Genomic DNA, 18,606 nt, shown 5'->3' with positions numbered 1-18,606 from the left:
GCTCTCCACAACATATGTAAACCGTAAAATATCTGGAATCTGGTCTAGCATAGCGAGGCTACTACAATATAGAGATCATACTTTATGTAGCTCCCATCTCACAAGACGTGGGCATCAGCTTCGGCGCAATGTAGGGCTCGATTCTTAGCCCAGCCTTCTCTCCTCAACACACATAAACTGTATATCTGGAATCTAATTCATCATATCGTGGCATCTTCAAGGGGCAGGCCACCCAGTATGTGGCTCCCATGTGACAATTGGTGGGCATCATCTGCAGTGTTCCTCAGGGCTCAGTATCTCTCCCAGCATGCTCTACAACATACACAAATCATACAGATACAAATCATACACATATCTGGAAGCTGGTCCAGCATAGCGAAGGTGCTCCAAGAGACAGGCCATCCGGTGTGTACCTTCAGCGTCACAAAAGGTAGTCCTCAGCTGTCACGTGCCTCAGGGATCAATAACTGGCCCAGAATGCTACCCAACATACACAAATCATACAAATACCTGGAAACTGCTCCAGGGCCACACACTCAGTGCCCCTTATATTTTTTGTTAAATAAACTAAACCGCTGTTAACACGGTATTACTACACTAAAAAGTACTACTGCTTAAGCACTGACTGATATTTAGTTAAACTTCGAGGTGGCCTCATTGGCAGAGGTAAAAGAACCGATATGTGAGAGAAAAAACTTCCAGCACCGCCTAAGAATCGAGCCCCAGAGCTTTGTGTTTGTCATACCCGAGTCAGAAATCACATATGGGTGATATCTCTAAAATAGAAATCAACTAAGTATTTGTATCATACATAAACAAAATAAAAATTGCCTGAAAAATATTTCATGCACCTTAAGGTAGGCAACACAACGTACATCATCCACAATCTGCAATGCATGATGTAGGTTCGGTTGCCCCCTTAAGGCGCATGAAATATTTTCTGTGTCAGCTTTATTTTACCCACTCTGTAGATGTAAAACTCGAACACAAACGAAATATATTTTCACTGCGAACCAGTGTATCTGTCCAGTCACATGCAACTAACTAGTTACGCTCGCATTTAATGTGTGTCCTTCCTCGTGACAGGACTGCCCTCGATTTTGGAAGGGACACAGTGCTCAGACAAACGTGCACTTTTTACCAAGTACAGGAGACAACAGATAATTCATGTTTACATCTGCACTGCACAAATAACACATTGGTTGGGCCTTCAGATTTTGTTTCCAGTAGACTGGTTCGAAATTTCCTGCGATTTAACCGTATGCGCGGAGTCGTCGTTCTTGTCTGCTGGCGTCTTTTCCCATTGGAAAACCACTGATATGACGACACTTGTGCTTGCTTCTGCCCGTCATGTGCTTCTTTCATATCATATGACTGTCTTTTCCCTTGTCTTGTTCATGAAAGTCAGCATAGCATGGTCAGGAAGTGTATTACTTCAATTCCGCCTAAGCTATTTCACCTTTTGGCTAAACCGTCCGCTGTGCAAAAAGATGTCAATGAGATTCCGTACCAGGGAAAAAAAAAGTATCACATTGCCCTACTTGTTCAGGGAAACTTGGAAACGATTCCTGTTGAAGAAAATAGTCGTCTAGCGTGTCACCCTTCTGTGTAGAAAATCCACTATTCTTGTTTATGAGCTGAGTTGTTCTTTGAAACGCCTGCCCACGCTACTCGGGAACAAACTGTAAGATGCTTCTACAGACGGCTGTTTCGTCGTAGTAGGGAGAAGAGATTGGTCACACCGTTGGTATTCCCACAGGGCGTTGATCTGAGGTCTCCTGCTGCCAAGGGCACGCCGAGAAGTCGAACTCCACCACTCCTGCTGGTGGTAAGCCCATACTTCTCGGGGGAACAGTTGGCCATCTCTCCACTCCACTTTGCGTCACTTTGTCGCAGCAACTCTTTATGGTGCCCCTGGGGCAGCGCAGGGCTCGTAATGCATAAGTTCTGCATTTCTGAGTCAACGTTAACAGAATGATGGTACACGTGTGTTCTAGTAATAAAGTATGGTACACAAATCAAAAAAAGTTTTGCATCACCTCCGTTCCGAGAGTTCCGGACTGTACAACAAATTTATTGGTCATGAAAACGTGTTGTACCACCACACAGCAAGACCTTCAGAGGTGGTGACACAGATTGCTGTACACACCGGTACCACTTACACCCAGTAGCACGTCCTCTTGCATTCATGCATGCCTGTATTCGTCGTGGCATACTATCCACAAGTTCATCAAGGCACTGTTGGTCCAGATTGTCCCACTCCTCAACGGCGATCGGCGTGGGTCTCTCAGAGTGGTTGGTGGGTCACATCGTCCATAAACATCCCTTTTCAGTCTATCACAGCCATGTTCGATAGGGTTCATCTCTGGAGAACATGCTGACCACTCTAGTCGAGCGATGTCGTTATCCTGAAGGAAGTCATTCACAAGATGTGCACGAAGGGGGCGCGAATTGTCATTTATGAAGACGAATGCCTCGCCAATATGCTGCCCATATGGTTGCACTATCGGTCGGAGGATGGCATTCACGTATCGTACAGCCGTTACCTGCGCCTTCCATGACCACCAGCGGCCTACGTCGGCCCCACATAATGCCACCCCAAAACAGCAGGGATCCTCTACCTCGCCGCACTCGCTCGACAATGTGTCTGAGGCGTTCAGTCTCACCAGGTTGCTTCCAAACAGGTCTCCGACGATTGTCTGGTTGAAGGCATATGCGACACTCATCGGTAAAGAGAACGTGATTCCAATCCTGAGCGGTCCAGTCTGCATGTTGTTGGGCCCATCTGTACCGCGCTGCGTGGTGTCGTGGTTACAAAGATGGACCTCACCATGGATGTCGGGAGTGAAGTAGTGCATCATGCAGCCTATTGCGCACGGTTTGAGTCATAACACAACACAGGTAAAAGTAACAAAAACAAGACGCGTAGTTAGCTTATTGACACATTTCCTGCCTCGTTAGCGGTTAATTGCCATAGACGTTGAATTAATGGATTTATTTCTCAATTTATAATCTCTTCGACTGCACTAATTGTCAAATACAGACTAAATTAAAACAAGAGTAACGAAATCTCGTCTACAGCATTTAATGCAACAGAAAAGATACTTCATAAATTTCCAATGTTTGGGCCGTGATTGCTATTTGAAATACATTCTGAGTAGAAGATCTGCCTTGATTCAACCTTATGATTTCTTTATTAGAGAGAAAGCAAGCTGATTAGTGTGCAGTGCGTCTAATGATGAAACCGCATACAGGGAAATCTGTTTTACGTAATAAGCAAAACGCGAGGCTTATCAAGACAGATTTCTCACTCCAAGAATGGTTTCAGCATATGCTTTATTTTTTTTTGGAGCTACCGTAATAAATTATTTTGTATCTCACAACAGACAATACTCTTCTCAATACTTGAACTTACAGTTTTTCGCTTGGTTGCTGTTACATAAAGCAGCTAAGTGATTCATGCTCACTCGTTGACAAATATCATATTCTCCCACTTCCCTTCGTGCATTACTTTTGATGCAATTCGTGAATCCCTACCCGCGCTAGATTACTAGCTGTTATTATCTGTTTACCCTCTTTAAGTATATGCGTCTCTGTTATTCTCTGATAACATCCTTACCGTAGTCGGCTTGACCCAAACACTTTCCCATAGCTAAGAAGTTGGCAGAATGTATGACAGGTCGTACCTGACACAAAATACTCGGGTTTCAGATCTGAATTTTCTCATTTTTCGCACCGTGTTCTCCCCAAATATGATGAGCAATGTTGACGCAGATCACATGAAATGGCGGCCGCGGTGGCCGTGCGGTTCTAGGCGCTCCAGTCCGGAACCGCGCTGCTGCTACGGTCGCAGGTTCGAATCCTGCCTCGGACATGGGTGTGTGTGATGTCCTTAGGTTAGTTAGGTTTAAGTAGTTCTAAGTTTTAGGGGACTGAGGACCACAGCAGTTGATGGTTCTGAGCACTATGGGACTCAACTGCTGAGGTCATTAGTCCCCTAGAACTTAGAACTAGTTAAACCTAACTAACCTAAGACATCACAAACATCCATGCCCGAGGCAGGATTCGAACCTGCGACCGTAGCGGTCTTGCGGTTCCAGACTGCAGCGCCTTTAACCGCACGGCCACTTCGGCCGGCCCACAGCAGTTGAGTCCCATAGTGCTCAGAGCCATTTGAACCATCACATGAAATGTGTTATTCAGCCTACAAGCGACGAGTTTTACAGACGGAAATCGTCAAAGACCTCATTATCATTTTACGTCACGTTGTTCTATTTTTTTTCTCGTGATCCCTACTCATTCTGATGTGTTTCTTTTCCAAAGTTTGTATAAGTTCTTTTTTCACTCATTATTTCTAGAATGGCTGAATCCTGCCCGTTGTAGTCAGTTACCGTGATCTCAAGTGTCCGTTTAAAATCATCCGGTGATAGGGTTCAAATGGTTCAAATGGCTCTGAGCACTATGCGACTTAACTTCTGAGGTTCCAGACTGTAGCGCCTAGAAACGCACGGCCACTCCGGCCGGCCTCCGGTGATAGGGAAAAAAATTTCTCCTCGTACTGTAAGCTCTGTTTTGTAACAGAATTACTTGCTGCTTAACTTTTTACTTTGCTACTTTTTGGTAAACAGAGGTCACAGCCTTCCATCACAGCGTTCCATCTCTATAATAAAGGAGCATACAGGAAGTTACATGTGTTATTTGATGGGATCGATGTTTCCCGCAGCTATTTAGCTAAAATATCTAACTGTCACACTCGACTGGACATTGTCATTTAGGAACTGCCCGAACCTGTCAAAGAAGTTCGGCTCAAAGAGTAAATCTCTTTCATAAAGCAGTCAGAAATAGCTGGAGAGAAAATGCAGGTAAGCTAAGTGATGCTGCAATTTGACTTAAGTATGCAGCACTGAATATTGTGCGGAATAGATGTAGGCTTGAATGAGATCATGAAGACCATTACTGCCACTGTCAGACTGACACCAGTTAAATGATTGCTGTTATATCCAGTGTTGCTGCTCAGGACCATAAAAAGGCGCAGTTTACAAGAATGCAGAGTTCCGTCACAGCTCGCTTCTGAGCAGCGCTTTCTGGAATCCACCAGCAGCACGCCTAAAGTCAGAGAAACACTTTTGGTTGAGCTTCCAATCACAGACATCACGGAGATGTGGAAAGAACGCTCGTATAGACGTACGCCCCATATCGCCTACTTAATTCAAAAACCCGAATGACGAAAGTTCCAGGGTTTGATCTTCCCTCTCGCGAATGGCCGAAACTCAGCCGCATACGAAAGGGAGAAAAAAGTCTTGAAGAAGTGGGGTTATTGTGAAAATGCCGCTTGTGACGATGGTACGGAGGGACAGACAATATTTTGGAGAACTGCCCACTGCGTAATTTTAAAGAAGGTCCGAAGGATTTGATGTCGACATCAGTGGGTGGTATTCGCAGTTCCTGGTTTATGCCACTGTCTCCACACGTCACCACTGGAGTATGGTCCGAAGATGATCAACATCGGGTCGAAATCGGTCACCGCTTGTGGATAAAAGTGTGTTTTTACATATATAATTTTTGCAGCACCGCGGTTCCCAGAACTCCTGAAGATAGACGTTGACTGTGGATATTGTATCACAGACAGTCCCTTTACCATGGATGTCACTAAACCCGCTCAAAGATGTAAACAACCATGCATGAGCAGCGCCTATCAGACGGAGGGGGGGCCAACAGCCGATAAGTTCTAGTCATTCCACCGGGAAGGAGGTACACGGCTCGTGTTGTCTGTAGTTCAACCATGCCTAGACGGGCAATACCGCGGTTCGATCGCGTCCGCATAGTTACTTTGCGCCAGGAAGGTCTCTCAACAAGGGAAGTGTCCAGGTGTCTCGGAGTGAACCAAAGCAATGTTGTTCGGACATGGAGGAGATACAGAGAGACAGGAATCGTCGATGACATGCTTCGTTCAGGCCGCGCAAGGGCTAATACTGCAATGGATGACCGCTACTTACCGATTATGGCTCGGAGGAAAGCGGAAAGCAACGCCATCATGTTGAATAATAATTTCATGCAGCCACACGGTTTCCATAATTTGTTTCGTTCAGCACATATCTTGTGTTTTCCGCTTGTGACAATTTTTTTCTTAAATATGTAGAGATAAAACACTGCGGTTGCAGTAATAATTGCAGTGTTGTGCGTGAGTCTGGTGTCCACCTGGAACAGTTCTTGGTTGTCATAAAACATGTTGTGTCGAGCTCTATTAATAGTTCTGGAGATACTTTCACAGCACAGATGGTACAACAATAAAATGAAGTCAACAGTGAGGAAGGACGAAGCCACTGCTTCAAAGTACGAAGTGAAGAAAACCGACGATCGCTTTAAAGATAAGCATCTCTCTTTTAAGTGTGTTGCGTTCTTTAATGCGCGCTACACAAAAACAAATTACTTACTTAACCACAAGGATAATGCGCGAAAGGCTTTCCCGACGCTCGAAATTACTTGTTTCGATAGTACTAGTTTAATCAGTGTATTGGCGTACAGTTTAATGACGCTGTTCATTCGATAACCACCGTTATTATGTGGCATTAGTCTTCACCTATCCAGCAATTAACACTCTGAATGGTCACGGACATCCCTGGTGTTCGCTTTCGGCATCAAACAAAAAAGATTACTAACTGCCGCTCCGACGAGCCTCAAGTGACGTGTTCATCGTGAGGCGAGAGGCTGGCTGTAGCACAGAGCGGTGGCTCTCCCACTGTGGAAGCGACACAAAATAAAACAGCACGCTATCCGATGATACACAGCGAATAGTGAATGCTTCGAACAGGCCAGTGATGGACCAATTGTGAAGTTAGCCTCAGTACACCGAGACAGTCGAGGTATCGGACTGGAGAAGGAGCAGGGTTCGATTCCCGGGCGACCATTCCGATTTAAATTTCCCGCGGTTGAGCAAATGATTTTTAAGAAAAGGAGGGATTGTTTTCTTCAACACGAACTCCTGTCTTCACCAGTGTTATTCAGTAGATTTCTAGAGTTACGATGTGCGTTACAGAAATGAATTTTTGTTCTTTGTTCGCCCGAACTACGCTAAGTGAGGTGGCCTCGCGTTTGGAGGATTCCAGTTCAAATTCCTCTAGCCCTCCATGTTTAGCTTTCCCGTGGTTTCCGTAAAATGCTGAGATGATTCCCTTAAAAGGGACAGGTCTGCTTTCATTCCCCACACTCACCAATCCGAGCTTGTTCTTCAGCTCTACTTACTTCTAAAATTATAATAATTTTAATAATTTAATATTAATAAACTGGTGGTATCAGAATTAAAAATTATTGTATCAAAGTTTGAATGTATCTAATGACAACGTGAAAAACAGTGCGTACAAAGAACTAACAGCATTGATATTAGCGTTGCTATAGCAGCTGCTCTTGCTGATAGTAATAGCGATAGTAGCAGATGCAAAATGAATTTATACGTGACATTTTCTGACATAATGAGTTCTGAGGCAGAGAAATTTAGGTAGACTTCATCAGCTACGGACTTCGAGAATGAGAAGGGTCTTGGTCGGAAAGAAGGATGATAGTTGTAATGGGGTAGAGTGTACGCACAGAACAAAGACAGAACTCACTGTTCCACGATATGAGAAGGGGCAGCATCAGTCGTAAATTTTTAATCTGTTTATTGCAGATCGATTTCAGCTACTGTGTAGCTATCTTCAGTGCATTATATCCAAGTCACGATGACTTATCGTAAATACAATACCACATTAAAGACAACGGACTTCAATTTCACTCTCCTCGTCCTTAACACTCTCGTCTGGACAACAGAACAGAAACACTCGTTCCCATCCGAGCATAATGCTTTTCTCGTCGCACTCCATAGGCAGTAGTTTAATTGATTTTGGTTATCTGTAATCTCAAGAGGTACCGTATGGTATTATACTTACGATAATACACCGAAGATAGCTTCCCAGTAGCTGAAATAGATCTACAGAAAAGAGATTAAAAATTTATGACCGATGCTGCCATCCCTCCTATCGTGGACCTCATTAATACAGTCGTGGAGCACGCTGTTCCTGATGGAAACAAACATAAACACATTATTGTGTCCGCCAACGGTAGCTGAGTGGAAGGCGGCACGGTAATTCAGCGTGTTCGGTCAGATGTTTTGCTGCCCTGTGTAATAAATAAACTGAGTTAATGGATCCACGACGAGCTTCACCGGGTGTCTTGCGGTGTCCGCAACTAGCAGATAAAACGAACGAAAACGAAAAAAAAATGAGTTTTAAAAAAAAAGTGGTCAGCGTGACAGACTGTCAATCCTAAGGGCCCGGGTTCGATTCCCGGCTGGGTCGGAGATTTTCTCCGCTCAGGGACTGGGTGTTGTGTTGTCCTTATCATCATCATTTCATCCCCATCGACGCGCAAGTTGCCCAAGTGGCGTCAAATCGAAAGACTTGCACCCGGCGAACGGTCTACCCGACGGGAGGCCCTAGTCACACGACATTTACATTATTGTTGTTTTGCTAGATATATCAACAACCGTCTTTGGGAACTGGAGTTGTTACCTGGTTATCTGATATAGGAAGGGGGTTCCTGCTGCTGCTGGTGGTGTATGATAGAACGGTGTTTGCTCTGATGGGAACGACTGTTTCTGCTCTGTTGTCCAGACGAGAGTTTTAAGGTCGAGGAGAGATGCAGGAACGGTGTATGTTAATGACAGAGGAGACAGGGTGTATGGAAATCTCTCTGCTTGGCTGCATCTAGCCGCGGTAGCGGTGCGTGGAAATGTGATCAAAAAGTCAATTATCACAGTGAGGACTTCTGAGAAATACCTAGCAGGATAACATCACTGAAAGCAATAATTTAAAATACAAGCGTTCGTACAATTGACTTTCTTACTTCTAAAGACATCGTCGTCGTTCCTTTCTTCCACCCCTTGGTTATTAAACTATCGAATTACGTTAAGAGTAAATTGTGACTATGTAGCATACCTGTGTTTGGTATCAGCACTTCATTTCCAATATACGCGTGCCCCTGTTAATATTTTTTGTAACCTTTTCCCCGTATATTCTCGTACGAAGACCACAATATTCGTCTTTAGTTAGTGTATGAGAGAACTTTAATATTACTTATAACCTCTGCTTTTTTATTGTTACTGCAATCTTTTGTCCGATGACTGATTTGATGCCGGCCTCGACATGAGTCTATCCCTATCACAGAAACAATAGAAATCATAGAACAAAATCTCTCATCCCACAGCAACCTCACCACAGACGCAATAAAAGAAATAACAGATATGCTCAGACTGACAACTGAACAAAACTACTTTCAGTTTGAGGAAGAGTATTATCTACAAACTGATGGACTGCCCATGGGATCCCCAATATCAGGAACACTAGCAAACATTTTCATCAGTCACCTTGAAAATCAGATATTTGATAAGATAACCACAAATGAACGTTTCAAAATCATATATTGGTACAGATACGTGGATGACATTATTTGTCTGGTAGACGAGCCAAGTGAAAAAATAGATGAACTCCATTCAGAAATAAACAAAGCTCATAAGAACATAAAATTCACACTTGAAAAAGAAAAAGAAAATCAAATAAATTTTCTTGACATTACAATTAAAAAAGAAAATGGAAAACATACATTTAACATATTTAGAAAACCAACAGCCACGGACACAATAATACATTCCACATCCAACCACCCCCAAAGCCAGAAACTTGCAGCGCTAAGACACATGTTACATAGATTAAACAGAATCCCACTCAGCAAGAGAAACTATGAACAAGAAATGAACACGATCATACAAATAGCTAGGAACAACGGATATGACACACATGTGGTACACAGGCTCAATCAAAAAATAAAAACACAAATAAAAAACAAACACAACATTTCCACAATACAAAAGAATTCACAAGCTGAAAACTTACAAACACACTCAACAAACACACACAATGACAACACCACACAGAAAAGAACCAGATGGTACACTGTGGTGTCACCGCTAGACACCACACTTGCTAGGTGGTAACTTAAATCGGCCGCGGTCCTGTAGTACATGTCGGACCCGCGTGTCGCCACTGTGTACTCACAATCCTAGCGCCACCACATGGCAGGTCACAAGACACGGACTTGACCTCGCCCCAGTTGTACGGACGACATAGCTTGCGACAAGACGTATCACGTCTTCCTCTCATTTGCCGAGAGACAGATTAAATAGCCTTCAGCTAGTCCATCGCTACTACCTAGCAAGGCGCCATGTGTATCATTGCTAATTGCTTACTACTATGCAAGAGATGTATTTCAACAAGAACAAGACTACATTAAAGTTAAGTATATTAAAATCTCTCTTCTTTTCTTTATAGTTTTCATCCAGTCTCCTGTTTCAGAATTTACGCCTGTCTGCGTTAGTTTCGCGTGCACCTAGCCACTCATTGTGTCGAGACCTTAGGGAATCGACACAACAATATTTTGGCGACGAGGATGGGATTCGAACCCACGCGTGCAAAGCACATTGGATTAGGTTTGCAGGCGTTTCCTAGCTCCCCTCGGACCGAATGGCCGGGTGCGGGTGGCACAGCCTCGCCTGTTGTTAGGCTCCCCACCTCATCGCATACGTCAACATGGGGTCCTCCCCACGGCGGGCGGAAGCCTTATCTCACGACCGTTCGCCGATTTGCGGGGGAGGAATGTGGTGTCACCGCTAGACACCACACTTGCTAGGTGGTAACTTAAATCGGCCGCGGTCCTGTAGTACATGTCGGACCCGCGTGTCGCCACTGTGTACTCGCAATCCTAGCGCCACCACATGGCAGGTCACAAGACACGGACTTGACCTCGCCCCAGTTGTACGGACGACATAGCTTGCGACAAGACGTATCACGTCTTCCTCTCATTTGCCGAGAGACAGATTAAATAGCCTTCAGCTAGTCCATCGCTACTACCTAGCAAGGCGCCATGTGTATCATTGCTAATTGCTTACTACTATGCAAGAGATGTATTTCAACAAGAACAAGACTACATTAAAGTTAAGTATATTAAAATCTCTCTTCTTTTCTTTATAGTTTTCATCCAGTCTCCTGTTTCAGAATTTACGCCTGTCTGCGTTAGTTTCGCGTGCACCTAGCCACTCATTGTGTCGAGACCTTAGGGAATCGACACAACATACACCATGACCTACACACATAAACTAACACACAGAGTTGCAAACATCCTGAAGAGACAGGGCTTCAAAATAGCATATAAGCCTGGGCAAACCCTTCAATCACACCTAAGCCAGCCAACTACCAAGAGGGACAAATTCCAACAATCAGGAATATATAAACTTGAGTGTCAAAGTTGTGATGCAGTATACATAGGCATGACATGCAGGAATTTTGAAACAAGATACAAAGAACATATCAGATGTTGGAAGTATGAAACAAACCATTCCACATTTGCAGAGCATTTAAAACACTACAACCATCATCCTACAAACATGGAACAAGAAATGAAAATAATGAGAATAAGCAACCATGACAAACATCTTATACAAATGCAAGAAAACTTCCACATCCAGAAAGCCATAGCAGAAAACAAACATGTGATAAATGAACAAACACACATCAACACAGGCTCCCTACTACACTTAATAAAGGAAATGATAACATAATATATATAACACCATAATACACACAAACACACACACACACACACACAGACACACACAGACACGCACACATACACAGCCCCCTCAAAAAAAAAAAAAAAAAAAAATTACATAACACCAAAATACAGACAAGACACACACACAGCACAAAAAAATATATATTACACCAAAACACGCACACACACATACATAGGACAAAAACAAAAATAAATAAATAAATACAATTAAATTAAATTAAATTAAATTAATACGACACCAAAACACACACACACACACACACACACACACACACACACGCACACACAAATGCATACACGAACAGACCACAGATACTTCAACAGTTACACTCATAAGTTTGGCAGTAATATTCGATCTTTGGCAAAAACATTTGACAGTCGGCAACAGAAACCAAAACATTGCATTAAAACAAGTGCTCAGTGCATAGTGCTGTGGAATGCGGAAAAAACAGCAAATTGGCGCTCATAGGAAGAAGAACAACTCCAAAAATGCAACAGGAGCGTAATATGTAAGAAACTGTCTACGCAACCTGTAAGTACACTTCAAAACATTACAACTTAATAGGAAATACCAACCACACAGAACTGTTTATAACCTATAGGCACAGTGACAAAAATGTAAATAAAATAGCTAACATATGTACATATTCCAGGCCACTGATGATGCCTTGCAGAAAATAAAGGCGAAACGCGTATGGCACTAAAATTGTGTTTTATTCAGTTGCTGTCAGACGGTCCATAAGTGAAAATTATCAATATACCGTAGTATCCTGAGAATGTCTGTTCATATCTGTACAATTACCGCAGTCTGCTTACACCTGAACCAGTTAGGTGTAGTCAGGCGTTGATCTCCGTCTACAATTTTTACCTCCCATTCGTCACTCCAGTAGCAAATTAATTGTTCCTCGAGACGTGTGCTATTAACCGATTCCATCTTCTAGTCAGGCCATAAAGCTCTTGTCACCGCGATTCTATTCACTAATTCATTATTTATCCAATACACCTATTAAATCTTCAGCCTTCTTCTGTAGCACCACACGTCACCAGCTTCTACTGTCTTTTTGTCTGTGCTTTCAGAGCCCGCGTTCCACTGCTGTATGAGGAACGTTTCAGACAAATCTTTTAACAAAAAAGCTTCGTAACACTTTAAATTTCATGTCAAAAATTGTATCATTTAGAAAAGCTGCCTTCCCATGCAATTCTGCACTTTCTTTCGACTCTACTTCTACCATCGTGATTTATTTTGTTGTCCAAATAGTAAAACTCATGTACTACCACAAGCGTCTCATTTACTAATCTAATTCCCTCAGCAATGTCCGATTTAATTCCACTGCATTCCATTACCCTTGTTTTACTTTTGTGGACGTGGATCCTGTAATCAATCACTTTTCAACACGCTGTTCATTCTGTTCAGCTGCTCTTCCAAGTCCTTTGTAGTCTTTGACTGAATTACAATGTCATCGCATTTTTTTTTTCCTCTCCAAATTTCTCGTTGGTTTCCTTCACAGTTTGCTCATTGTGTCGAGTGACTAACATCGGGGATGTGCTAGAAACCTGCTCCACTCCATTCTCAACAACAGTTTCCCTTCCCCATCATTGCAGTCTTATAACGGCAGTTTTATTTGTGTACAAGTTGTAAATAAACTTCCGATCCTATAGATATCTTAAAAGTACAATCAACTAATAATAGTACGGACAGGTGCGTATATGAAGTGATTCTTCCCAAGCTGCATTCATGAACTGACCTGAAAAGAACGTATGGTTTTCCTCGAAGGCTAGTGTTCATCAGAGACAAGGCTATAGTCAGCAGTGCCCCAGGAAAGTGTGATAGGATCGCTGTTGTGTTTTGTATACTCGTACATAAATGATCTGGCGGACAGAGAGGGCAGCAATCTGCATTTGTTTGCTGATCATGCTGTGGTGTTCGGAAATGTTTTCAAGTCGATTGACTGTAGAAGGATACAAGATGGTTTATACGAAATTTCTGGTTGATGTGATGAATGGCTAGCTCGAAATGTAGAAAAATGTAAATTAATGATGATGAGCATAAAAAACAAACCAATAACATTCGAGTACAGCATTAGCAGTATCCTGCTTGACACAGTCACGTCGTTTAAATATCTGAGCGTAACATTGCAAAGCGATATGGAATGGAACGAGTATGTCTCCATTAGGGTAGGGTCGACTTCGGCTTTTGGGAGAATTTTGGTTCAGAATGGTTAAAATGGCTCTGGGCACTATGGGACTTAACTGCTGAGGTCATCAGTCCCCTAGAGCTACTTAAACCTAACTAACCTAAGGACATCACACACATCCATGCCCGAGGCAGGATCCGAACCTGCGACCGTAGCGGTCGCGCAGTTCCAGACTGTAACGCCTGGAACCGCTCCGCCACTCCGGCGGGCAGAATTTTGGTGAAGTGTGGTTCATCTGTGAAGGAGACCGCATGTAGGAGGCTAGTGCGACCTATTCTTGAGTACAGCTCGAGTGCTTACGATCCGCACCAGTTCGGATCAAAGGAACACATCGAAGCAATTCTGAAGCTTGCTTTTGTATTTGTTAGCGGTAGGTTCGAACAACACCCAAGTATTAGAGAGATCCTTCGGAAACTAAAATAGGAATTGCTGGAGTGAAGGCGACGTTCTTTTCGCGGAACCCTATCGAGAAAATTTAGAGAACCGGCTTTTGAAGCTGACTGCAGAATAAATTTCACGTAAGGACCACGAAGTTAAGACAAATTAGGTCATATAGACGGTCGCGTTTTCCTCGTTGTATTTGCAAGTGGAACAGGAAGGGAAATGACCGGTAGTGGCACACGGTACCTTCCACCACGAACCGTAGAGTGGCGTTAGAAGTGTGAATATGTCTATGTAGATGCAGAAAACATCCCCCTTGTCACGATGTACTGGTTCGCAGACCCTACAATATAGAATTGTGGTGGAAATAAACGCCAAATATCAGATAACCACTGCAGGTGTGAACGCACGGCGCGGGTGACAATGAGAAGCAGCGTTCTCGCTGTCAGAGTCGTGCGAGGGGTGGAAAGAGTGATAGGGCAGCCATTTCACGCGAAGCGGCTTTCGACACCCGATAGAAGACCGGCGGCTGGAAAAAGCGCCCTGGGGAAACGAAGGGGCCGGCTATCCCTTCCACGCGCTTCCGCTTCAACCCCCTTCCCCGGCGGGCCGCCACCGCGATTGGCTTCGCCGGACCCACCCTTCCGGCGGCGTCGCCCAATAGCGTGCCGCCGAACTCTTGGCCGCGTTTTGCCATTGGCGAGCTCCAGATTCGGCCGCGGAAGTGGCGCGGGCGCGCGCCGCCGCCGCCGCCGCCGTTGCGCTGCGAGGCAGATGCGGGCACGCAGTAACGCACGCGCTAGCGAGCGCACCGGTGACCGCCCGGTCGCCTCGGACTCGTCCCACTCCTGAAGACGCGTTGGCCAGCGGGTGCGGAAACGACGCCGAGAGGAGAGGACAGGAGTGGCCCTTGATGCATGCACCTGCAGCCGCTGGATGCGGACCCCAGGTACGGTTCCCGCAGCCGTCTGCACCGCTGACCATCAGTGCCACACCCCTGCCCCTGTCACGCTGCACAGTGGAATACAGTGAACAACAGTGTATAACTTTTTATACGAAAATACCTAAGGCGAAAAATCGCTTAACACGAGGTTATCCTGGGTCCCGACAAAATACGGCAAGCTTATTGAACGGTTTACGAATTTTTCAGCCCAGATATTGTTGTTGTTGTTGTGGTCTTCAGTCCTGAGACTGGTTTGATGCAGCTCTCCATGCTACCCTATCCTGTGCAAGCTTCTTCATCTCCCAGTACTTACTCCAACCCACATCCTTCTGAATCTGCTTAGTGTAGATATTACTGAAAAGAAAAAAATGCCTGTTATAATTAGGACGAACTATTAACGACACACCCCCAATTCTTTAAATAATCGAATTCGACGTATAAAACGACGTCAAAGAACTTACTACATTCCAAATAAGTTATTGTGTTAAACTTTTGACATTAAACTAGTAAAACCTATATCGTTGATGATGCAAAACCCTAATTATCTTCGTATTATTAGTTTCGGATTATTCACCCACAGACACGCCAAAGCCAAGGATATAGATTGTATTTAATGTCTGTTGCACGTCGCAAGTGCTCTAATTATCAAACGCTGAATGAGTAGAGTCAGTTTTAAGAAAAGCTGGTTTTTCACGCAGCCCAAATTTTATGACACCATATATCCTAAACTACGTGTCTTACAGTACTGTACTTTTGCATGTACATGCTTGTGGCATGTGTAGATACCGTTCGCAAAATGTGTTGCGAATAGAATTAGCAGTAATGCAGTAATAAATTCAAAAATAATGCGTGATGCTGGAGTTTTACTGCATGAACAGAGAAAATAAACGATAAACTTTTTTTTCCTTTCATTATTCATATTCGCCGCCAAATAGTTTCGAAAAGGTTTGAAATTATCTGCAAAATTTTGCTTAAAGTCGCCAAGAGCTCTCTTTCTCAAATATTATATGTATTTGCTCTGGGTAATTTGTGCACCATGAGTTAGGTTGCCTCTTTTTCTAATTTTAATACTTGAGTTTTTTTGATAATCCCTTAACGTACTATAATACAGTGTGGTTATGATTAAACTTTCGCTTCTTGAGCCAGTATACACGGAAAACTATTGACTGTATGTGTACCATACTTTATAGGAACTATGTCCAGATTGTGTGCTGCAGGATTTGCAGTGTGTTAGAGTCGTGACTTTCCGTTAGACGCCGAAACTCGCTATGGCGATGCAGGATTGAAACACAAGCATCAGAGTGCATTACAGTTGCAGACAGTCAACGTAGGTGACCAACACGTTATTCGTAAAGGTGATTTATCAAAATAATAGTAATAGTGCTGGTGCACTTCGCGAATATTGACGCATTAAAGAAAAGCCGAGAGGTCCTCTTTCGGCGCCGGTGTTGAAGAACAGGATTCGAAAAGTAGAACTGACCAGCGATTTGGAAATTGCTCCTGGGAGAAGCCGAGGGTCCACTTCCCCCACAAATTGTTGAGGAGTTACTGTCGCCATGGCTGATAATGCTGGACGCAATGTGTGGTCTTCAAACAGTGCACGAGTTGTGTCACGACAGCTGAACATTTCATTGTCCACCGTTGTTTGGGACAGCAGTAGAGCAATCTCTAGAGCGGTTCCAGTCTGTCGTGGATACAGGTCGTCATCACGTTGATCAATGTTTGTAACCTGAAACGTAAACATGGTACACAATTAACAAACGTCACCCTGCCATTCTGAACTTAAAATGTGCATATCCTTACAAATGTTTCCACAATATTTCCTTGTCGTACGATCACTCGTTTGTCGTGGGGGTCCTTTCAAGTAGCGAAGGTTTAACTGTAACGATCCTGCACCTCTTAATGAGTAGATACGACAGCATTTTAAATTTTTGTTGCCTATGGAAGCCGTCAGAAGGAGGGCTTGTAACTGGGATCGAGTGACGAGGTGACGTTTTAGCACTTTGTAGTACAGGCTAGATATTTTCGTTTAGAATACGCTATTACGCATGTGACTTATGTTTTACAGCTGGAAGACGATGTGGGCGCCAATACCGATCCCTGAAATACTTTTACGTTGTTAATTTCGGGTAAACGTGGGGACTCTACAAATGGTTCAAATCGCTCTGAGCACTATGGGACTTAACAGCTGAGGTCATCAGTCCCCTAGAACTTAGAACTACTTAAACCTAACTAACCTAAGGACATCACACACAAGCATGCCCGAGGCAGGATTCGAACCTGCGACCGTAGCGGTCACGCGGTTCCGGATTGAAGCGCCTAGAACCGCTCGGCCACCGCGGCCGGCGGTGTTTTCCCTTAGTAATTCTTGCTCGGCGTTGATACGAAATGAAAGCACACTAGTAAACACTGCCCGGAGGAAAGCATTGTTCATGATACTTTTCCAGCAGCCGGCAGATCTCAATAACACCGCAGCTCCTAAACTGGGTGATTGTCAATGAATGTTAACCTATACCATGTTGCTTCTTGATACTGAAGCTGCAGACAATTGACATGTGCTACAAAGACGAGAGACTCTACACTTGTAACAGGTCCACGGCCGATTTCTTATGTATATGTGTGTTTAGTCTTTTCCCAACTGATTTAAAGCGGACAGCAAAGAAAATTATTTGACTTTTCTTCCTGAAATGTTTCCCTTAGTAATTCTTGCTCGGCGTTGATACGAAATGAAAGCACACTAGTAAACACTGCCCGGAGGAAAGCATTGTTCATGATACTTTTCCAGCAGCCGGCAGATCTCAATAACACCGCAGCTCCTAAACTGGGTGATTGTCAATGAATGTTAACCTATACCATGTTGCTTCTTGATACTGAAGCTGCAGACAATTGACATGTGCTACAAAGACGAGAGACAAACGCAAACGTGTTGTTCTGAAAATCGGAAAGCGGAAGTTGTGGAAAAATTAGATAAAGGCACATCTCCAGCAAATATTTCCCGGTATTAGGGGATAGCAATACAAACAGTGAGAGACTTAAAAGGAAAATAAAGGAAAACCGCTAAATTTTACAACCAGAGCTGACAGCCAAGACCCGATGATCACGCTAAATTAGATGAAGCACTGCATTTGTGGTTCCGGCAGAAAAGAGGAGAAAGAGTGCCCGTAAGAGGTCACATGTTAATAGAGAAAGAAAGGGAGTTCCGTATAGCTCTGACGACTGAAGGAAACATTTAACGCTTCTTCAGGACGGCTGACTCAATTTAAATATCGATACGGGATTCGTCGTAACAAAGACGCGGATGATGCTTTTTGCAATGAATTCTTTAGTTCCATCGAACAGAGCAATTTTCTCCCAGGACAGATTTACAACGCTGATGAAACTGCCTCATGCTGGAAGGACATGCTCACACGAACTTCAGCCTCTCCGACC

At 43.8% G+C, this 18,606-nt stretch overlaps 1 protein-coding gene across 2 annotated transcripts in view; it reads left to right on the top strand.

Moving 5' to 3' along the window:
* Positions 1 to 18,606, top strand: part of LOC126262423 (uncharacterized) — a 97,197-nt gene that overhangs the window by 9,783 nt on the left and 68,808 nt on the right. The window contains exon 1 of one of the 2 annotated variants that reach the window (XM_049959057.1): positions 15,053 to 15,183. The exons of the other annotated variant lie outside the window; for it this stretch is intronic. Coding sequence (XP_049815014.1) covers positions 15,152 to 15,183 — 32 coding nt within the window. The 5' untranslated portion in view covers positions 15,053 to 15,151. Of the gene's footprint in view, positions 1 to 15,052; positions 15,184 to 18,606 lie in introns of those variants that run through there. 2 annotated transcript variants of the gene reach the window in all.

The sequence above is a fragment of the Schistocerca nitens genome, chromosome 6 (genome assembly GCF_023898315.1).
Source record: "Schistocerca nitens isolate TAMUIC-IGC-003100 chromosome 6, iqSchNite1.1, whole genome shotgun sequence".
NCBI classification, from domain to species: domain Eukaryota; kingdom Metazoa; phylum Arthropoda; class Insecta; order Orthoptera; family Acrididae; genus Schistocerca; species Schistocerca nitens.
The sequence above is the reverse complement of the archived record's forward strand: the minus strand, read 5'-3'. Positions and strand labels throughout refer to the sequence as shown.